At 37.9% G+C, this 23,985-nt stretch overlaps 1 protein-coding gene across 1 annotated transcript; it reads left to right on the top strand.

Annotated features, from left to right (window-relative positions):
- The first annotated feature begins 12,480 nt into the window (after positions 1 to 12,480).
- Positions 12,481 to 13,667, top strand: LOC149185230 (germin-like protein subfamily 2 member 1). Its single transcript, XM_089415591.1, has 4 exons — positions 12,481 to 12,610; positions 12,768 to 13,119; positions 13,216 to 13,301; positions 13,588 to 13,667. Exons 1-4 carry the CDS (start codon positions 12,481 to 12,483, stop codon positions 13,665 to 13,667), a joined length of 648 nt encoding a protein of 215 aa, XP_089271717.1.
- Positions 13,668 to 23,985: the final 10,318 nt, after the last annotated feature.

Below are 23,985 nucleotides of genomic sequence, written 5' to 3'. Positions count from 1 at the left end.
TAATTCCCTAATTTAATAGTTAACAAAACCATCCTGTTTAATAGATGACACTCCTAACTATAAGAGTATTTTGTAACTCACAACTTTGTAAAAGGACACATAAGACCTCCATAATATAGAAATGGAGGAGGCTCCGTGCCAATTAAAGAAAACTATGAAAATTCTGAAGATACAAATCCCTATGTGAGATTACAACTTAGCTCATTGGGAAAGACCAACTCTAACACACTGCCTTAAGTGAAATATTGGAAGTAAACATAAACAAAAAAAAGGGTATCGACAATGAGGCTTGATATGGTACTGAAGTACAAAATCTCGTAAGTGGAGAAAAGTAAAAAACATTGTATGAAAAAATACTATTCAAAAGAGAGAAAGATGCTAGTGCCCAAATACACATAGAGATAAACCTATAGATCCCAAATAGATCTCAATCGACATTTCTAGCACTTCCATGCTTGTATTACCCGCTTGCATTTACATAGCACACCCTCCAAATCTTGTTGTGATGAAAGAAAAAAAGAAAGAGAGGGAGTCCTTTCCTATTCTTTGGAAGAAAAAAAGAAAAGGGCTCTCTCCCTTAACCTAAAAAAAACCAAAGAGGAAACCTAACACCTACTCTAAAGAAGACCACATATCTCCCCCTAGTTGAATTCTTCATTATTTATTCCCCACAAGACTCTCAACCCCTTTGGTGCATTATTAATCCTTATGCAACAAAGAGTGTGGCCCTCTTTATCATTGTAAAGGTAAAAAAATATTATAAAACCATGGTGGGTGATGTGAAGTAAGCCCTAACCAGTAAGTACGATGTGGGGAATAACATGGCTTGAATGGAAAAAATGTCAACTCTCTATGAGTTCTCTGGCGTTTGATTGTTATAACGATTTTATGATGCCATTTTGATCAAAGTCTTATGCTTCCTCAACCCTCTTCATCGAAATGAAAGCTATGTTAGAAGTTGTTTTCATAAGTTATTATTATCCAAAAATCAGTCTTCTGCAATAAGCTCTCGATCCATTTTGGCATATAATTAAATCCAATATATATTCATTATTTATGTTACAAATCGTAAATATGATATCTTGGCCTCCTTTATCATTATAGAAGTCCCAAAGTTGTGCCTTTTTGTTCTTGTCCCCTTGGCCCCTGTGCTTATTAGTATAAAATATAAGTGGGTTTGATATTAAAAGAATGTATGGCTCGGCCTTCCTTATCATTGTCAAGGTAAAAAAGAATATGATATTCTCTTGGATCTCTTACTATTATCAATGTCCATGCACTTGTTCTAACATCCATGACATCATACTACGAGAACATCAAAATTGAGCCTAAACACCTAGGAAATAATTCAACGCAAGGACTCAAGGCCACCCATGGGCCCAGTTATCATCTAATGATTGGGGTGTGGGTGATGATATATATATATATATATATATATCATGCCAATTGGTTGTTCTGTTGAATATTTCCTTAGTATTTTATTTCCTCGGGCTTTGATGTTGAACAAGTTGTGCACCCAAAAAAAAGAAAGGAAAAGGCCTATAGTTGGGCAATTCGAACTAGTTGGGGATTTCGAGCCAGTTAGGGGAAAAAGTGTTAGTGTCGACCCCACTACCTCCCGACCTGTGTAGCACCCAGCGCAAAAAGACTCAAAATTCATGTTAAGTTGGCCACTTGATGATATGGAAGTCAAATTATCTGCCCACTAAAGATCTCCTGACCCCCAAGTTGTGATTTGAGCACCCTCAGATTAGGTCATTGGTTCTAGCCCTTTGGGCATGTGATTCCAAGTCTTTAAGGAATGCATAATAACATGTTTGGTGGCATCTTATGAATATGAAAGTTAGCCAATTTTTGAGATATAGTAATAGAACTACTAAAGAAATTGTGATATATTAGAATTGTTAAATTAAGCATGTTAATCAAAATCTGATGCCAGAACAGTATATATGATTCAAGAACCTTTTTCTTATAGATGTATTAAAGAATCACATGTATAAATTGCAGCTTAACCATAGAAATCTAATGTGCACATGAGAGAAGAAGAAGAAACACATAAAGCATGAGAAGAAGACAACAAGACTTGATAATGGAGTTCATCCAACTTGGACTACGTCTTCGGGCCCTGCTCGATCAATGGGGAGGCCTTCATTCATTAAATGGCATGAAAAAGAAGAATACAATCATCAGTTACAACAAAGGAGTCTTATACCTCCATTCTGGAAAATGGCTGAGAAATGGAGAACTCAGATGGAGAAATGGATAGCGCCATGGCGTTCGTGGTGTCGAGAAGGGCTGAAACCATACAAAATTTGTCAAATCTGGACCAAATGGACTTTCGCCCCTCCTGCTTGCTCCTGCCTCAAACTACGTGCAAATTCCTCTCTCCCCACACTTTTCCATGTTCATAATGTTTTATAACATTCTTTCGTAACAATGCCGCTTAAATCCGGGGTCGAGTTGTTTATAATAGAATGTTGTTTGAACGGAAGGATTAGCGGGCACGATTAATCTGACCGTCCGACCTTCCGTTGCAACAGAACCCCGAAATAACCCTTTTTCATTAATACAACAATACATAGGATACACTAAAAAACCCGACAGAAAAGCTTTAAGCTGGAACTCAAATTTCATTAAATCGGCCCTATTCTCTTGTCGGGTCCGTGCATATCACAATCACAACGGCCTTTGGGATCTTTCCTTTGATTGCGCCTATTGCCGATCGTCGATCGCTGATCGCTGATATCGCCAATTTCGATCACCGATATCACCGATCGCTGATTGCTGATATCACCGATTGCCGATATCGCCGATTGCCGATATCGCCGATTGCCGACTTCGCCGATTGCCAATACCGCCGATTGCCGATATCGCTGATTACCGATATCGCTGATTTCTGATATCACCGATATGATCTTGACCTGATCTGTTTTCCGATCCGACGATTGAGATTGCATGTCGCTATCGGCATATCACAATCACTGTCGGCATATCGCATATACAACGGCCCGGGGTTCTTCCATATGGCATATGCCGATGCCGATATCAGCGATCACTCCATCGCTTAATCGCATGTCGCCTGGTCCCGATATCGCCTGTCGCCTGCCCCCGATTGCAATTAGTCGGAGATCACTGATCGGGGGTTCCGTCCGCCCGGCCTTAAGTCCGCCCTTTGAACTCTTCCGATTGCGATTTTCCTTTATAAGGCTTTAGGCCCATTTTTATAAGAAATGCCTCTTTTTTCAAAGGAACAAAGGCAAACGCTTTTCGTGATAACTTCATCATTAGAAGTCAATTTTAGCCCATTAAAGTTGCAGTAGATTCAGAATGAAAAGATCTACGCAATAGGACTATTTCCAGGAGCATCCTTGGACTTTCATTTTCCCCTGTTTCCTGCAAGTCAACCCAGAACTTTGACTGCTTCTATCTCCTTCATTAAGACTCAGATTGGAGTGCTGTTTGCACCATTGGAATCAGAGCGACGAGGACTTCAATCTAATGTCAAGATAATTGCCTTTCTGCCACTTTGAATTTTAAGCTTTTCCCATGATACTGTGTTTGAAGATCCACCTGGATCATTCCTCCCCACTAAAGAGCTTTTGGATCCCAAAAGCATTAGCACGCTGTCTTAATCCACACTTTCAATCACTTGCAGGCGAAACCGGTACATTCTTGCAATCATGCACACCACACATGACTCAACAAACCCCTCCTTGCCAAGAGTTCATAGCGCACACCAATTGGCTAAGGATTACATAAAAAGTAATTAATGCCTCAAATACTAATAAGGAAAGGCCAAAATATCATCGTTGCATCTTTGAAGTGATGGGAAACACACCATCATTTTTACATCTACTTGCAAAGTATGATTTACAATGGTGGCCATAACAAGTTACTACCCCTAAAAAAACCAACTTAATAAAGCAGACCACCGTGAATGGGGTGGATTTATCTATTGAACATGTTCACCTTTCGGTTCCTCTAGCGATGTTTCCAGAGCGTGGAGTATCGAACATGAGGTTTGTTAGTGACCCTCTTGGTTGCCATGACTACAATGATTCTTTCTCCTCTAGACTTTCGGGGTTGCCTTGGGGTGCTTTCCCCTGGTGTTCCTTTGATAAGTGTTCATGGAGCCTTCGCTATCGCTGGACTGTGAGGAAGGAATTTCGTTGTTTGTCGTTGGTTGGTTATTGGCTATATTGGAGTTTTCCCCCAGCGCCTTTCTGGTGTATCCGAGTCCTGCATGGCGCGGAAATTCCTTGACTTTGATGGGGTTCATGATGCCTTGGCCTTTGATGTCGAGGCCCTTTCCTTGATATCCCATTTCCTTCATTAGTTTGGATCCAATCCCTATAGTATGTTTTTTAAAAGAAACAAATTCATCATCGTGAAAATCATATGAAATCAGAGAATCGCTTTTTACCTTCAGATGGCTATGTTGCAGCTTTTCCAAGGCCTCGTCCTTGGCTTGAAACTGGCGTAGTAGTCTTTGGTTTTCGTCCCTTGCCTCCTGTAGAAGCCTCCTTAGCTCAACATTCTCTGCTTGGGTGTGGTGGTTGATCTCCTCAAGTTCTTGGAGTCCTGCTGCAGGGAGTGCCCTTTTCGTTATATCGGTTGAAATCCTTGATTCCGTGCCGGAATCAGACCCCAAATCTATGGGTCCTCCTGCCGCGATCCCAAGGGCTGCAAACTTTGGCTCATCGCCGGAGTCGGACCCCAAGTCAATGGGCCTACCCCATGCAAATCCTGTAGCTGTGACCTTCTCGTCTTCCTCTGACTCAGAATTTGGGCTTTGCTACACGGTGGTGACAGCCTTCTGCTTCCCCTTTCTGTCATTCCTCTCAAGTCTCAGCTCAGGGTGCAGCTTCCAGCAATTCTCTTCATCATGCCCCTCTTTCTCACAATGTGTGCAAGAGGGCTTTTCTCCCCTTCTCTTGGCTGCCACGGTTCTCTTTGAGTGGTCATCTTGTCCATGTGTTCCCCTGTTTTCCAGATGAATGGCCTTTACACTGGTCGAGTCAATGGTAGTAGGTTCAAACAATAATAATGAATGCCTAATGTAACTATGTAATGATCCAATATACTTAGTTACTACTTCAGGTGTATCAAGTGCAATACCCAAATTAAGTGCTTGCTTTCTAAACTCCTCTGTAAAACTTTGAACATCTTGACCTTTGCCTTGCCTTAAATACTGCCAATTCATTAATGCTTTCTGCTTGTAACCCAAGGGATAAAATTGTTCCTTTAACGCAGAAATGAAATCAGGCCATGAGGAAAGAAGGTTACCCACATTCTTACTGCTTTGCAATCTACTCTCCCACCAGATGAGAGTGGTGCTGCTCAGTCGTAGAGAGGCCAGTTGAATCTTTGCCTCATCCTCCACGATCTGCTGAATCCTGCAGTAGATCTCAATCTGCCTAATCCAATTATTAAGCTTTTTTGCATTACTTTCACCATTAAACATGGGAAGATCAAATTTGACATCTAATTTAAAGAAAGGTTTCTTGTGTGCATCCCTTGAATTCCTATGATGATGGTGATGGGAGGAAGAAGAAATTTCACTCGTGGAAGGAGAAGGAGGTGGATCTCCTCCATCATCTCCGTGCACTGAACCTCGCCCTTTTGGAGTTTTTTTCTCTGCACTTTCAAGTTTTTCAAGTCTTGAGAATAGCTTCTCAACATGATCTTCCATTGTGTATAAGTCTTGCAGAAGTTTACTTCCACGCCCCACTTCGGGATCGAAAGGCTCTAGTTCACCTTCGCCTCTTTGGAGCTTGTTTATTGTTAGCATACAAACATGCAATTCACATCTAAAAAGACTTGCTCTGATACCACTTGATCCAAGAATCTTTTGCTTATAGATGTATTAAAGAATCACATGTAGAAATTGTAGCTTAACCATAAAAATCTAATGTGCACATGAGAGAAGAAGAAGAAACACATAAAGCATGAGAAGAAGACAACAAGACTTGATAATGGAGTTCATCCAACTTGGACTACATCTCTGGGCCCTGCTCGATCAATGGGAAGGCCTTCATTCATTAAATGGCATGAAAAAGAAGAATACAATCATCAGTTACAACAAAGGAGTCTTATACCTCCATTCTGGAAAATGGCTGAGAAATGGAGAACTCAGATGGAGAAATGGATAGCGCCATGGCGTCGAGAAGGGCTGAAACCATATAAAATTTGTCAAATCTGGACCAAATGGACTTTTGTCCCTCCTACTTGCTCCTGCCTCGAACTGCGTGCAAATTCCTCTCTCCCCACACTTTTCAATGTTCATAGTGTTTTACAACATTCTTTTGTTACATTGCTGCTTAAATTAGGGGTTGGGTTGTTTATAATAGAATGCTATTTGAATGGAAGGATCGGTGAGCACGATTAATACGACTGTCCGACCTTCCGTTGCAACAAAACCCTGAAATAGCCCTTTTTTTGTTAATACAACAATACACGGGATACACTGAAAAACTCGACCGAAAAGCTTTAAGCTAGAACTCAAATTTCATTAAATCAGCCCTATTCTCCTGTCAGGTCTGCGCATATCACAATCGCAACGGCCTTTGGGGTCTTTCCTTTGACTGTGTCGATCACCAATCTTGCTGATCGCCGATATGATCCTGACCGTTGATCTGTTTTCTGATCCGACGGCTGAGATTGCACGTCGCTATCAGCATATCGCAATCGTTGTCAGCATATCACATATACAATAGCCCGAGGTTCTTCCATATGGCATACGCCGATATTGATCGCCGACGCCGATTTCAACGATCGCTCCATCGCTTAATTGCATGTCGTCTGGTCTTGATATCCCCTGTTGCCTGCCCCCGATTGTGATTAGTTGGAGATCGCTGATTGGGGGTTCCGTCCGCCCGGCCTTAAGTCCACCCTTTGAACTCCTCCAATTGCGATTTGCCTTTATAAGGCTTTAGGCCCATTTTTATAAGAAATGCCTCCTTTTTCAAAGGAACAAAGGCAAACTCTTTTTGTGATAACTTCATCATCCGAAGTCCATTTTAGCCCATTCAAGTTGCAGTAGATTCAAAATGAAAATATCTACGCAACAGGACTATTTCCAGGAGCATCCTTGGACTTTCATTTTCCCCTGTTTCCTGCAAGTCAACCCAAAACTTTGATTGCTTCTATCTCCTTCATTCAGACTCGGATTGGAGTGTCGTTCACATCGTTGGAATCAAGGCGACGAGCACTTCGATCTGATGTCAAGATAATTTCTTTTCTGCCACTTTGAATTTTGAGCTTTTCCCATGCCACTGTGTCTGAAGATCCACTTGGATCAATATACGACACAAAAATTAACTCCATTTGTTGAATGCAATAGATCTCATTTTATGTGGTTGTTGTAGGAGCATTTCTTTTGGTAATGAATTCTCTTTAATCTTGAACAAATGACAATGTAGGAAGTTTTTTAGACAATTCATATTAAGAATGCAGTCTCTGTTGAAATACTTTGATAAGTTATTATGGTTATTCCGTTGGCAAGGGAATCCATAATGAGAAATTAAGGATTAATTGTATTTTGCAAGAAAACACTCTATATGATTATTATTATAGGTTTTGTGCTCCAGTATTTATGTTCCTACAATCCTTGATTCATTTAGTGTGGTTCTCGAACTACATGACAAAGTGGGCGGAAAATCTCTATATAGTGTTGTAGTGAGATAATTCTGAGTGGGGAAGTGAGTGGCGTGTTGTGTGCAATGTGTTAGGGTGTTGTGTGTGTGAGGGATACAATTTATGAGCCAAAATAGAGTGAGATATGCAGAATAATTTGTATGGTTGTGTGCCAATATTGTGAATGTTGAGTATAACACAAAGAGTGCAGCAGACCCGAAGTAGTTGAGGTAGATACAATTGAGTGTGTTTGAAAAGAAAAGGATAAGTATCTGTAGAGAGATAACACATTAGAGTCACAATTTAATTTTGTAATACCGAGGTAGGTCATTGTTCTCGATTTGTATGAAAGTAGAACACTTGACTGAAGCAGGTAGGGGCCTGCAATTATAAGAGGTTGGAGCCTCTAGGAAAATTGTGGGTTGTTGATTTGAGGGGGTTGGGGCCTCCTGTGAGTAGGTGCTCACAGACATATGATGTAATTATAGTTGGTGCCTTGTTTATCATCATAATACAAAAACAAGATTTAATGATTCTTCTCTTGGAAGGGTTTCCACGTAGATCATTATGTTCAAGTATATGTGAATGGTAGTCTCTCATGTGATGTTTTATTGTATGCAATTGAAATTTTAAAGTGCTCAACACAAACGGATTTTTTGTTTGTTAATTATTCATTCACCCCCCCTCTAAGTGATTTATGATTCCCAACACACATTAATCACTTAATTTAAGATTATTCTTCCACAAAAATAATAGGAAAAAGAATCGTAATGTAACCTTCAAAACTTACCATGTTATTAATATTCCCTTTTAATATTAATTTATTATTTTTTACAAAACATAATTTTATTTTTTTATATCTGAAAACTTAATTCCCTAATTTAATAGTTAACAAAACCATCTTGTTTAATAGATGAGACTCCTAACTATAAGAGTATTTTGTAACTCACAACTTTGTAAAAGGACATAGAAGACCTACATAATATAGCAATGGAGGAGGCCGCGTGCCAATTAAAGAAAACTATGACAATTTGGAAGATACAAATCCCTATGTTAGATTACATCTTAGCTCATTGGGAAATACCAACTCTAATGCAACCACTTAAGTGAAACATTGGAAGTAAACATAAACAAAAAAAAGGGTATTGATAATGAGGATTGATATGGTACTGAGGTAGAAACTCTCATAAGTGGATAAAAGTAGAAAATTTGTATGAAAAAACTCCTATTCAAAAGAGAGAAAGATGCTAGTGCCCAAATAAGCATGGAGCTAAAATTATAAATACCAATAGATCTACTAAATGGTAAGAATAAATGACATATTGAATAAGGAAGTACAAAAAATTAAAGTACCAAAATTGTGAAGATGAGAGCCATGAATATGCAATGAGGTTCGTTGATCTCTGAAGTAAAAATGTTGCAGAAACACAAGGAAAAAAACATTGTCAACTTTTCCAAAAATGCTTCAGAGAAAATAGGAATTGTTAAAGAACCATGATAAAGGATTCAAACACAAGCAACACCATAAAACAACAAATAAACAATGAACCCTATAAATATAGAAATCCCAACTTAAACACTATACAACAACATTCATGAAGTTTTCTGAACATGATCACCATCACATTGATCAAACATAAGAAATGAAAAAAACAACAATAACAACAAAGAAACAACAATATCTGTCAACATAAAGAAAATTTCAGTGTTGACGACAATTTTGATCAATGTTTGCTAATGCATGCTTGGTTATACCTCTTGTCTCATTGCACCCAAATTTTTAATCTTGATCTCTCAATTGAAATTTCTAGCACTTCCATGCTTGTATTTCCCACTTGAGTTTACATGACACACCCTAAAATTCTTTTTGTGATGGAAGGAGAAAAAAAGAGAGGGAGTCCTTTCCTATTATTTGGAAGAAAAAAAGAAAAGGGCTCCCTCCCTTAACCTAAAAAAATCAAAGAGGAAACCTAACGCCTAATTTAAAGAAGACGACATATCTCCCCTAGTTGAATTCCCCATTATTTATTCCCCACAAGACTCTCAACCCCTTTGGTGCATTATTAATCCTTATGCAACAAAGAGTGTGGCCCTATTTATCATTGTAAAGGTAAAAAAAGATTATAAAACCATGGTGGGTGATGTGGAGTAAGACCTAACCAGTAAGTAGGATGTGGGGAATAACATGGCTTGAATCGCAAAAATATCAACTCTCTATGAGTTCTTCGGCATTTGATTGCTACAACGATTTTATAACTCCATTTTGATCAAAGTCTTGTGCTTCCTCAACTCTCTTCATCGAAAACAATGTAAACTTTGAAACGGGAACTGATACTGTTACCCGTTTTGTAGAGGTGGCAAAAAAATGACCCGATTTTCAAAAATGGTGATGCAGAATACACATGTTTTTTTTAGAACATGGTTTTTGGAACTTTAATTTTTTTCATGTGCATTAAGTTTTAGAATGGTAGTGAATGGTAGTGATTTTCATCTTGATTTTAAAAAGTGAGTATTCTGCATCACACCCTTTTTTTAAAAGACCTATTTTTTGACTTTAAATTTTCTAGTGTGTGAAATGTAAAAAATTATTTTCTAAATTTGATAGTTTTTGAAGTCGTCATTGCATTCATATTTTCTTGTTCTCTATCTTAATTTTTTTTTTTTTAGTGGGCTTTTTATTGTTTTGCGTTTTTAAATTAGAAAGTCGATAGTTTGAATTTTAGATAATCTACATATTTAGACATCCTTAATTAATTTTTCAATCCACATGAAATAATTGTTTCTAAAAAACAACATTTTTTAACAATGGACATAAAAATAACCATTTTTAACATAAATATAACAAAAAAACTAAACATTTTGATAATTTTTTGCTAGAATTAACATGTCAAAATCACAATTTTTATACAAAAATATTAACTAAAAATGGTCAAATAATAGTTTTTTTTATGAATTTCATGTCGAAAAAATAATAATAACAACTTTTTTTTCAAAAAATAATAATTAACTTAAAAATCAATGTGAAAATCACAGTTGTGCTCTCTCCTTTGAAGATGAATCAAAATGTCCTAAATGTGCCATTGATTCCTTTGAAAATAATTCATAAAAGAAATAATTTCATTTCGGTCATCACATTTGTCTAGGGTTTGTAAGGTTCACAGAAGAATTTAAGTGGGCCCATACTCCATGCAGGAAGATGCTACCCCATGTCATAATCTGTGTATAAATAAACAATTCATACATCATTCGTAACATCATATTTTGATATTGTGATAAACTTTTTAACTTATAGAACCCATTTCTCTCTTGTTCATATGTTTACCTTTTATCTCTCTTTCATAAGTATGCCTATTGATATGATTTCCTCTTAAATAATGTTGTAATAGATTTGAGGTGCCATGCTCGAAAGTTTTCATAACCTAACTATAATTTCAATACCTCTAAATCATGATTCATAATATTAACATAGTATAAAATCTAATGCTAAATTATATTACTTAAATGCAAAATGATATATTTATTAGAAACAAGGATGATAAAATGACAAGATTGATTATAATAAGTTACTTAAAAATAATGTGCAACTATGTAACAATAATAGGTGCGACAAAACATAATGATGCTATTATGATGTTTTATGAACACTAAAATGACTATTGATGCCTTAAAAAAAAATGTGGCACTTTCAAATTGAAAAATATTAAAAATATATATAAAAATAAAATTTACAAGAATATTAAAAAGATATATAAAAATAAACCTTACAAGAAGCACCAACTTATATGAAAAAAATGTAAAATTGAAAAAAACAAAAAAATATAAAATTAAGAAAAATACATGTAGATGTTAACTATTTAATACTTCTGAAGACAAAAGTCATAAAATTAATGACATATTAATACAAAAGCTTTAATAACAATCCATATTGGTGCATGGTGGAAATGCATTAAGGAGATTGTCCTTTATCTACGTGAACATCAATTAATAAAAAATTACAATGTGTTAAAGAAAAAAAATATACAAGAACAATATATATCCCATCTTATATAACATTTAATGCATTACTGCTAGATGCATATTAATTACCCACCAAACTTCTTAAAAACATATCAAGAAACATGTTCGATGAATTTCACCACACATATCTGACTTTCATCATCACGAAATAGCAAAAGTATTCCATGTGTAAAAGTGATGAATTGTTTTGTTATGTGTTTGTAGCTTATGTAAAAGTTATGGCATGTTTTGTTTTAGATATCAAAAGTTATACGCATGCCATAATTTTTTCCCAAACAGGTTTCAGCCACACGTACACACAGTTTTGAGCAGAAATTCTGTGATAGAGTGGATAATGAACATCATTTTAAACATGATACCCTCTCTAAATAATAATTTATATCTGTACGATTTGAGATTCATATATAATTAATAATTTGGCTGCATCTGTAATCCTGGATTAGGCTGGTTGTCTGTGATGTCGAGAATGATTGTGGGACACGAGCTCGAGGTCGATATTCTGGCAATGCAGCCGGCTGAGAAAGGTATAGATTGGTTGTGTACAATGAAATTTTCTCCTCGGCGGTTATACATTACTTAGCTTTTTTATCTTCTAACCAACCAGAACACCGACACAGTAATATGCAGCAGAGAGGGTTCGGTTGGTCCACCTGCAACACTGGGTCACTATCTGTAGGGTTCCTAGGTCGGTATCTTTATCGTTCCTGCACTTTCAAAAATGAATACCATCATTTACCATTGTTATAAAAGGAGCAACGTTCTCCATTCTTCATCAAATTCAGTGCATCTCTATTCATTTTTCGAAAAGAAAAATAGTGAGCTACAGCTATGGAATCCTTTCCGGTGTTAGCACTTGCAGTACTGGTGATATTAACATGTTCGAATAGTTTTGTTATTGTGCGCGCAAGTGATCCAGATCCTTTACAAGACATTTGCGTTGCCGATTTGAAAAACAAAGGTAATATAACTAATGTTATCTTGTTGATGTCCATACGCGTTATGTTTGAACACATTATGAAATGTAATTACATGTAATATATTATATATATGTCTGGTGCGTTCGGGAATGTGTGTCTGTATAATATAATATATATTATTTGATTTGAATTGTGCAGTTATTGTGAACGGGTTCCCATGTAAGAATGCGATGATGGTCACAGCAAATGACTTCCGTTTGACGGGCCTAGATAAACCAGGAGATACGAGTAACCAGTTGGGATTTGCCGTAACGCCAGCTTTTGTAATGCAGCTACCAGGCCTCAACACCTTGGGGATCTCCATGGTTCGGCTCGATTACGCTGCTCCTCTCGGCCTTAACCCTCCTCACACACATCCGCGGGCTACCGAAATCTTGGTGGTGATCGACGGTATTCTCTTAGTTGGGTTTGTCACCACTAACAACACTTTGTTCTCCACAACGCTGAAGAAGGGAGACGTGTTTGTGTTCCCGCGAGGTCTTCTGCATTTCATTGTACACAACCAATCTATACCTTTCTCAGCCGGCTGCATTGCACCCGCAGCGGCACCCCTGGGCCGCCCCGCCCCGCCCGACCGGCGGCGGACCCGCCGCCGGGTCGGGCGGGGCGGGGCGGCCCGAGGGTGGCGCTGCGCGGAGCCGCCGCTGCGCAGAGCCACCCCCGGGCCGCCCCGTCCCGCCCGACCCGGCGGCGGGTCGATTCCGGGAATCGACCCGCCGCCGGTCGGGCGGGGCGGGGCGGCCCGGGGGTGGCGCTGCGCAGCTCAAATGAGTTCACCTCATGAAGCGTTTGAGTTTCTCTGGTTGCTCCTTCTTCGGTTTCATTTTCTTCAAGTCCAATTTGTGTTCCTTGCTTTTGACCTTGCAGGGATTCTATTTTCATTACTTCCACATTCTTATTTATTATGTTACGACACCTTTTAATGGTTTACAAATTGATTGTTATCGACATTTTTCAGTTCATGTAACAACCGACAAACAATCAACGTACCGTCACGGCCTTGAACCAAATATTGAACGCACACCAAGCAACCAGTAAAACTCAACGACCATACAACAAACTTCATGTTGTGTCAATCGCTCTGTAAGATTGAAATGAACTGTCATACAGAAAACTTCATGGCGCGAACACCTACTTCTCATCGGAAGAAAGATAATAAAGCACTCCGTAGATTTCTTATTATTTATTGAAATTCATCTGAGTTCATAAGTTATTAATTGCTGAGGGCTTTATTATGTTTTTCAGATATATAAACATTTCTCAACGACCATACAACAAACTTCATGTTGTGTCAATCTCTCTGTAAGATTGAAATGAACTGTCATATAGCAAACTTCACGGCGCGAACACCTACTTCTCATTGGAAGAAAGGTAATAAAGTACTCCGTACATTTCTTATTATTTATTGAAATTCATTTGAGTTCATAATTTATTAAATTGCTGAGGGCTTTATTATGTTTTCAGATATATAAACATTTCTCAACGACCATACAACAAATTTCATGTAGCGTCAATCTCTATGTTAGATTGAGATGAGCTGTCATACTGAAAACTTCATGGCATGAAAATCTATTTCTGAGTGGAAGAAAGGTAATAAAGTACTCCGTAGATTTCTTATTATTTATTGAAATTCATTTGTATTCATTATTATTTATTAATTGTTGAGGGATTTATTATGTTTCTGAGATACATAAACATTTACGAAATATAATATTTAAGGAAATGTTTTTATTTTAGTTGATTTAATTACTGTGGGTATTTAATAAATGTGAAGTTTAGGATGGTTTAGTGATGTGCAGTTTAATTGAAAATAATCATACATACATATGCTTTAAATGAAGGTATTTTTTTTTAAATTTACTAGATCACCATTATAGTTTTAGAGATATATTTTAGAAAGTTATATGAATATTAATGAAAAAATAATTTCTAATAATGGAGAATGACTATAGTACCAAATTAATAGAATTTATTTAAATAATAATAAAAATTGCAATAAAGATTGTATTTTATTTGTTTTTTTCTTCAAAATTAATAGTTACTTTCTCCAAAGTCACATGCCCCAATTTATAGAGAGAAATAGTTACTTTCTCCAAAGTCACATGCCCCAATTTATAGAGAGAAGTTGAGATACAGAGAAGTTGAGATTAATGTGAAGAAGGCATGGAAGCTAAATACACTCTTTAGTAGTGGAACACATCTAACCTTTCATTTTATCCCAACATATAGAGAGAAGTTGAGAGTAATATGAAGAAGGCATGGAAGCTAAATACACTCTTTAGTAGTGGGACACATCCCTATCCCTATGATAGGCTTCTCTATCATATGACCTATCCCTATAAACCTAGATTTCTCTATCAAATGACCTATTCCTCTACCCATTGTTTTGACGTTGGTTCATGTTATATGATAAATACTTTGGGCATGTCTCTTGCATCTTGCATGATACACAAACTTGCATCTTGATTCCGGGAATCGACCCGCCGCCGGGTCGGGGCGGGCGGGGCGGCCCGGGGGTGGCGAGGGAGGGCGGGGTGGGCCGGGAGGGGGAGGGGGAGCGAGGGGGGTGGGGCGGCCCGGGCGGGGGGCCGCGGGGGGAGGGGGCGGCCCAAAATGATATTCTACCAGAAACATTAATGTGTTTTTTCCTTAAAATTTAACTTTGTTTGAGACATAAAAAATTGGTTTTATTAGCATTTTTTAAAAAGTATGAAAATTGACCCTAAAAAAAAAAAATCATTATTCCAGTATCAAAACTTTCGTTCTGAAGCTATATTTTGCAGGAAAATTTCGTAGAAAATTTCGTAGTCACTGCCATTTTTAAAACAGCCGCAAAATTGACACCTAAAAAAAAAATCATTATTCCAGTATCAACACTTTCGTTCTGAAGCTATATTTTGCAGGAAAATTTCGTAGAAAATTTTGTAGTCATTGCCATTTTTAAAACAGCCGCAAAATTGACACCTAAAAAAAAAACATCGTTCCAGTATACACACTTTTCGTTTTGAGCATTGTTTTTGTGGTTTTTTTGGGGTTTTTGGGCCAGAGTTCTCGTTTTGAGTTTATAGTTCCCGTTTCAAAGTTTACATTGTTCGAAATGAAAGCTATGTGCGAAGTTATTTTCATAAGCTATGTTAGGCCCCTATACTACTAGTGTAACCCCTTATTGTTATTAGTATAACCCACTTATTATATTGATGTACCCATGTAGTGCCCATATTGTTACTATTGTGCCCCATAGAAGCCCACTATTGTTATTATTGTGCCCTTACATTATTATTGTTATGTCGGCTCTGATTATGTTATAACCCCTTAGACTCCTATATATAGAAAGGAGGTCTTTTCATTTGTATCATCCAAGAATTGTTCATTTATGTAATGTAAAGGAGGTTGCCCCCTCGAAGAGGCTGAATTCTAAGGCGTTGATTTATCTTTTCTATCTTTTCTTGAGCTGGTTTCATAACATTTGGTATCAAAGCTTTGGATTCTAGGGTTTCGCTGCTCCAAACAGGTCATCGTGGCATTTTCGCTATAACTTTTTTTATGTGATGTTTCAGAAGTCGCAAAAAAAACCCATTTGAGAAGAAATCACGCTGAACCTTGGGTCCGAATTTCAGAGCTTTTCACGTGATATTTGCGGAGATATGATTTGAGGAAGTTGGTCTTTTTGCAGACTCCTGAATTACATTCAAAACAGGTGACCTGGGGAAAATCGTCATAACTTTCTCTCTGGGGATCGGATTGAAATTTCGTAAGAAGGTACAAAAAGAGGACGGACTGTAGTTTCTTGTATGCATTTTTTAGATCCAAAGGTTGAAATAGTGACACGTGGCACTTCATACAATTTCACTCTTCTGGAAAGGTCTATAATCAGGTCATCATGGGAGATTGTGCATAACTCTTTCTTAGAGAATCCAATTTGGATCAGACTGGTGGCATTAGAAAGAGGACACAGAGGGCTACTACAGTTCACAATTTCAGAACTTAAAGATCTGAAAGTATAGAGTTACAGTCGTTCCAAGGTCAAGCTCCTAAAATCAAGAAAAAGCAAGATGAGGAAGTTTGATGGCAAGGATCCGGTAAATTGGATACTTCAGATGGAGAAATATTTTGATCTACATGGTGTACAACTGTTACAAAAGGTATGTATTGCATCTTCATATTTAGAACCAGATCAATTTTTATGGTATGAAGGGCTTTGTTCTCGTAAAAAACTTGTTACGTGGTCAATTTTCACGGAAGAAATGATAGCACATTATGAGGATACAAAGAGCAACACCTTCTTTAGAGCAACACCACAACAATTGGAAAGAGTAAAAGGGCTTTGTGACATAATGGAAAGAAAAATTATGGAAACCAGGAAGCATACCCCTCACAACTATAAAGATGAAAGTGTTGTTTCTCCCAGCCTTCCACAACCTACAAGGGTTACACCACAACAATTGGAAGAAAAAAGAGAAAAAGGGCTTTGTTACAATTTTGATAGCAAATGCACTAAAGGTCATAGGTGTGCTGAGAAGAAATTATTTTACATAGAATATGAAGAGGAGGAAGAAAAGGATCAAGAAACATCAAAAGAAGAGGACATACGCCAGGACGCCACCCCAGAGAAAGAAGAAATGAATCAGCCCATATCTTGTAAAGCATTGGCAAGAATTACCACTCCTCAAACTATCAAGATAGAAGGACACATCAAGAAGAAAAATGTTCAAGAAGTGAAAGATCACATTGAGCATCAAGAAATGAATCCGACCATATCTTGTAAAGGACTGGAAGAAATTACCACTCCTCAAAAGATAGAAGGACATATCAAGAAGAAAAAGGTTCAAGCAGAGAAAGATCACATTGAGCATCAACAACAAGTTCTCCAACTTTTAAAGGATAACGCCACTTCGATGCAAAATCAAACGAAACAACAGGTAGATCAACATCGTAGTGAAAAATGTTTTGATGTAGGTGATTGGGTATTTTTACTGCTACATCTCAAGCAAGCTATTTATGAGAAGGAAATGTTGGCAATACTACATGCACTTAAAAAATGGCGACCTTACCGAATGGGAAGACTCTCCAAGGATGAGGATGTGGAAGCATTGTTTTGTGCTATTTATATTATCCAACCAGATTGGATAAACGAAGCAAGGGATGAATGGAAGAAGGACGAAGAAGTATGGCCACTTATTCAAAAGTTGCAAAAGATCCCAATTCAAGCAATATTGCCAGAAATTGAAGAGGAAGGAAAAATCATATTGGAACCTGGAGCAGTCACAGAAACAAGAACCCAACAGCTACGAAATCGATCAATTTCAGAGTATCTCATCAAGTGGAAGAACTTACCCACTGAATATTCCACATGGGAGGACAAGAATTTTATACAGAAGCATCAAGAACTACTCAAGCGTTGAGGACAACGCTTTTTGAAGGAGAGGGGCATGTTAGGCCCCTATACTACTAGTGTAACCCCTTATTGTTATTAGTATAACCCACTTATTATATTGATGTACCCATGTAGTGCCCATATTGTTACTATTGTGCCCCATAGAAGCCCACTATTGTTATTATTGTGCCCTTACATTATTATTGTTATGTCGGCTCTGATTATGTTATAACCCCTTAGACTCCTATATATAGAAAGGAGGTCTTTTCATTTGTATCATCCAAGAATTGTTCATTTATGTAATGTAAAGGAGGTTGCCCCCTCGAAGAGGCTGAATTCTAAGGCGTTGATCTATCTTTTCTATCTTTTCTTGAGCTGGTTTCATAACAGTGGCCCTATTTATCATTGTAAAGGTAAAAAAAGATTATAAAACCATGGTGGGTGATGTGGAGTAAGACCTAACCAGTAAGTAGGATGTGGGGAATAACATGGCTTGAATCGCAAAAATATCAACTCTCTATGAGTTTTCCGGCATTTGATTGCTACAACGATTTTATAACTCCATTTTGATCAAAGTCTTGTGCTTCCTCAACTCTCTTCATCGAAATGAAAGCTATGTGTGAAGTTATTTTCATAAGTTATTATTATCCAAAAATCAACCTTATTATTATAAAATATAAGTGGGTTTTATATTAATTTTTTTTATGCCTTGACATTCCTTATCATCATCAAGGTCAAAAATAATATGCTCTACTCTTGGCTCTCTTACTATTATAGAAACCCACCCACTTGTTCTAACCTCCACGACATCATACTATGAGAACATCAAAACTGAGCCTATATACCTAGGAAAACATCCAACACAAAGACTCAAGGCCATTCATGGGCCCGGTTATCATCGAATGAATGGAGGAGGAGGTGACGATATATATTAAATTAAATGAAATTATATGATATTTTAACATCCACAAAACTAAAGGGTTCACAAAAAGGGCTCAAAACCCAAAAATGTGAAGAACGCTAAAGAGTGGGAAGGACATACTCACCGTCAAATTGGGTGAATAGAGGCAACAATATTTATATATTGTGCTAAATTTGCTCACAACCAATGTGAGACACACAATTTTCAAATTAAATAACTTATATAAGCAGATAACTCCACGGAAAAAGAGTAGAATGTGGGCTACAATTGGAGTATCTCTAGCTTTGTTTTTGAAGTTGGCTCTGTTATCCTCCACAGTGTCCCAAGGCTGAGAAAGGAGACTGAAGGAGGTAACCCCAAACCAATCTTTTGATTTGGCAGCTAGCCCTACCAAACTAGAGAGTGCTTTCTCTATGATCACAACCAATGTATTGACTAGAAGAAGAATGGATTTTAGGCTAGATAGTTCAGCTCAATAGATGAATTTGTAGGTTGAGTTTTTAATGGTGGTGGGTGTAGAGGAGTGCCTCCCTTGGGCATGGAGTCATGTCAAATTAGTTTTTCCAGTGATATGATGCAAAGAGAAAGGGGTTTCTTCATAGGGGCAAGGTAGGTAGTCTTGGTGATGAAATTAAGTTAAATCGTTGTAGGAGGATGAGTGTGGGAAAAATGGAAGACAACACAGAGAGCATCAAACTATAGATGAATTATAAGTGTTGCTTTAAGAGGAAAACATTAACCACTTGGTAAAACTAAATCAGAGCACCATTTAAGATGAATTCTGAGTTAAACATTTGGTTTTTATCCAAGCAAGAAGACATAAATTCAAGAGATGTAAGCACATAAGACTAACTTACAAGAACCAAGGAGCACACATCATCAAGATCTGACATAGGAATCCCTGCAAATCACCTTCTGTCTTTCATTTCATTCACTTGCAAAACTTTTCAGAAAACATACAATGCCCTCAGGAGTCCTCAACTCTAAATGCTAACCCCTATTACATTGAAAATACTGGTTTTTATAAAGAGATAAATCTACCAGCTGTTACTATTATTTAGGAACAAAAATCTAACAATAAACCCAAGATAGACAAATCTATGATTTGTTGTACAAAATCAGGAACTGGAAAGAGTCGATTGCCTTCAAATTTGGAAAAACTCCACAGTTGCTGAGTACTTTGCCACCTATACCCCTAAATGCTCGAATGCTGCCACATGCCCTTGAAACACTGGATTTGATCCTTTGAATACTCAACTAACATGGATTGCCAGATAAGCCTGTGATATTCATTTTGCAAATTTGTTTGCATTATTCTTGAGCCCGTGCTTCCTGACTTTCTCCAACACCTTCAAGAGCTTTATGGAGAACACCAGCATCAAAGCTTGCAGTGCATGCAAGTCTGGTTAAAAATATATGAAACTCCTTCACAATGTTCAGAAGAATTGGAACTGTGGTTGTCAAAATAGGACAAACCTCTCCAATCTTTAAATTAAGTGATTGGATCAATGCTTGACCTTGACCCACAAAGATCTCCATCTTCTATTCACCTTCCTTGCTGATAAGACCAATTATTGCATTTGATGCAAAAGCCAGCATGGACTCTAGGGGAAGAAGTAACATGTTAACTTTGTTATTCGCAACAACAATTTTAATAAGCTGCATTAAAGGATGCCCACCCGGGACGTTGGATCCATCAAAGATGAAACATTTGCTACGAACTCGAAAGTTCTTTTCATTTGAAATGGTCCAGCAGTCACACCCTGTATCCTTATCATCTCGCCACAATGAACCGGAGAAACATGATAAATCAAGAGCATCAGTTAATTCCTCTTCCCCTGCTTTGGTTACTGTGTTTTTCATTTCCTTTGAGGACTTTTGTGAATCCATCTCTTGATTAGGAACTTGGAAATCCTCATCTTCACCAGACTCTTCATCTGGAATTTCACTACCCCTGGGCATTTGATCTATAGACAGACTAGGTTTAATGGGGTCTTGTTGTCGTTTTTGACGTTTCTTTGATACAAGATCAAAGTGCATGTTTTCCATTATTTGGATGTGTGGAAACTCATCATAATCATCTCTCTAAGATAACCACTCACGCAAACTAGCAACATTATTTAACATTTGAAGTAGGAAATGATGTTGGAAGCTAGGAAAATAACCAACACCCCAAACCTTCAAGTCAATTTGCATAAGATGTTGGACTCGGGATCGAGGTTCTCCTTTCTTGCATGGATTCAAAGGATCTATGGTAAATCCCCCACTCTCAATATTGGCTCGTACAAAACCAGGTTGTGGAGGGCAGTTTGCATGTTCCCTTGAGCGAAGTAGAACAACATAACGTCCATCATATTTTCATCACCAGTAGCATACATAGCACAAATCACGTCACCATACAAACATCGGAAACCAGTCTAGCTGTAACCTATAATATAGAATCGCAGTATGACCATCTACCTCTTTTACCATGCTTCCATGGTTAAAACTGCAATCCCGTTGATATCGAGTTTCATCCATCCCCACATGGTTGTTATTTCCCAAGCATATCGTTGACTAATAGCCAGAATTCATTCTGCTATAACAATTGCACCTTTTCAAATGATTAACAACTTCACAACAATCTGTGAGCTCGATGCATTTTCATTATGCCCGTGACACCTACGTTTTTTATTTTGTTGTGGGGTTCATCCCACATGAACGAGGGAAAGTAATCCTTTGGAATTCATATTTGCGCGTCTATTAATTTTATTTTGACGCGTTGTGCACAATGGTCCTTTCCTCCTTGGCTTGACATGGTGCTGGGCCCCACGATACTTGGTCTCATCCTTGACTCTACTATCTAGCCTTATCGTAATGCAATGATTATAAAGGAGGCTTTTTTACATTTACTTGAAAAACCTTCAAAACCATCCTATAAATACTTGGTATCGTCCTTGACCCTGCGAGTTGGCCTTATCATAATGCAATGACTATAAAGGAGGCCTTTTTACATTGACTTGAAAAACCATCCTATAAAAATATCGCATCCGAAACACTGATCGCAATCGCATTGCGTAGGGGAGAAGACATGAATTCCACTTCCGCACCCGAAAATCTTTCAATTCTAGAAGATAATCCTATCGGGTCCTCCAATGTTGTAACAATAAGAATGTCTGCTGTGAGAAATCTGCGAATGTGATCGTGGGAATTCCATTATCGGACAATAAGAATGACTGCCGTGAGAAATTCAACCTTCAAAACCATCCTATGAAAATATCACATCCCAAATGCTGATCGCAATCACATTGCGGAGGGGGGTAGACAGGAATGCCACTCCCAGACCCGAAAATCTTTCAAATCTAGCAGATAATCCTGTCAGGTCTGCCAATGTTGCAACAATAAGAATGTCTGCAGTGAGAAATCCCATTATCGGACAATAAGAATGACTTCCGTGAGAAATTTGGATTGGGATCACAAGAATGCCAACAACAATAAGAATGACTGCTGTGACAAATTCACAAAGGGATGCCACTGGAATGGGATTTGAAACCAGAAAGGATGTTAGGCGAAATGTTGGTGGAGAAGTTGGGACTGACTCAAATTCATATGCATCTTCTTTTATTCTGTAAACGAGATCAACATATTCTTCAATTAGATCCGGGACACCTAGAACAGGACGAAGGGAAGCCGGAACTGTGTGTACCCAACGATAGAATACATGAGTCACGAGGTGCGATAAATGCATGATTTCTCCAAGGATTCAACCTATAAGTATGGCTTTGCTACCTTTATTTTTGTTTTCTCTGTTGCCTCCTTAGGAGCGATCTATAATGTGGAATCGCCTTAATGATGGGTCAACAAGATCAAACAAATAAATAAGGTCAACAGAATCGATAGGTACTTCAACAGGTTCACCCTTACCTGCACGGAGAGAAGGTAAGTCTCTAGATTTGGAACTGCAAATGTTGATGGTGCTGGCTAGAATGTTGCTGGGTCAATTGATCCGAGTTGACTCAACTCCCGAATTTAACCAAAATCTTTTGCTTCCGTGATGTAGTTAGAATTTCATTTTATAAGAGCCTAAATGAACATTTATTTATGCTTAAGAAAATTGAAACATAATGATGATTAACAAATCATAAACAAGAGAGATTGATAATGGAGTTCGTCCAGTGTGGACTACGTCTCCAGGCCCAGTGTCAAGATGGTGTTGGCTGCTTCATTCAACGCTGGAAATGGTGAAGATGTACATGGACTATGTTTTCTGTCATACAAGGACATGTGCCCTCTACATGAGTGGCAAAGTCCCTCCACAAGACGTTCCGCTACAGGAAATATCACTCACAACAGACCTCCTATCAGCATGACATAATCTCACACATGGTGACAATGAGTATCCCGCCATCATGGCATCAAAGGGATCTCAACCAAAACACCCATGGTGACAATGAGTATCCCGCCATCATGGAACAAAGGGATCTAAGTCAAAACATACATAACAATCCATGATGAATACATCTAACATGAAATAGACACAAAGATTCCGCATCATACATCAAGCAGGAATTGAAACAACATAGTACATCTTCACAAAAAATGATCAAAGAAGTACATGACAACAAAACTTCATATACCTCAACTCTGACGCTGATTGAAGAATGGAATATTTAGTTGCTGGATCTTTGCTGTTTATGGGGCACGCGTTCAAGCAAATATCCCATTTACTAAACCATTTGTTATTTTGCTGCATCCAAGTTTTTTTGCTCTTGCACAATCTATCATTAAAGACAACCTTAGGCCATCTACCCTCTTCCATTTGCTCAATTTTTTTTAAATACCTTATGACTCGCACCATAGCAATTGCTTCAATAGGCGCAGTCCCTGTTTCACTTAACAAGATATCATAAGGAACTGCGCTTTTAATCTTAAATCTGTTTGTAATCAAACGCTTCTGAATTTTCTCAATTTGTCTCCACTGCATGTCGGAAGTACTGCTAGCCCACAGTTCACAACCATATAGAATCACTGGAATCACTAGAAGCCCAAAAAGAGTTTGAGTGGTCTTCCAGTCCCATAAC

The sequence above is a fragment of the Pinus tabuliformis genome, chromosome 3_2 (genome assembly GCF_031772625.1).
Source record: "Pinus tabuliformis cultivar Carrire ecotype Pingquan chromosome 3_2, CPIR1, whole genome shotgun sequence".
NCBI classification, from domain to species: Eukaryota; Viridiplantae; Streptophyta; class Pinopsida; order Pinales; family Pinaceae; genus Pinus; species Pinus tabuliformis.
The sequence above is the reverse complement of the archived record's forward strand: the minus strand, read 5'-3'. Positions and strand labels throughout refer to the sequence as shown.

Coding starts and splice junctions, on each gene's coding strand:
- LOC149185230 (XM_089415591.1), top strand. CDS start 12,481: ATGGAATCCTTTCCGGTGTTAGCACTTGCAGTACTGGTGATATTAACA. Junction 12,611..12,767: donor TGCCGATTTGAAAAACAAAG/GTAATATAACTA, acceptor TGAATTGTGCAG/TTATTGTGAACGGGTTCCCA. Junction 13,302..13,587: donor AGCCACCCCCGGGCCGCCCC/GTCCCGCCCGAC, acceptor GACATTTTTCAG/TTCATGTAACAACCGACAAA.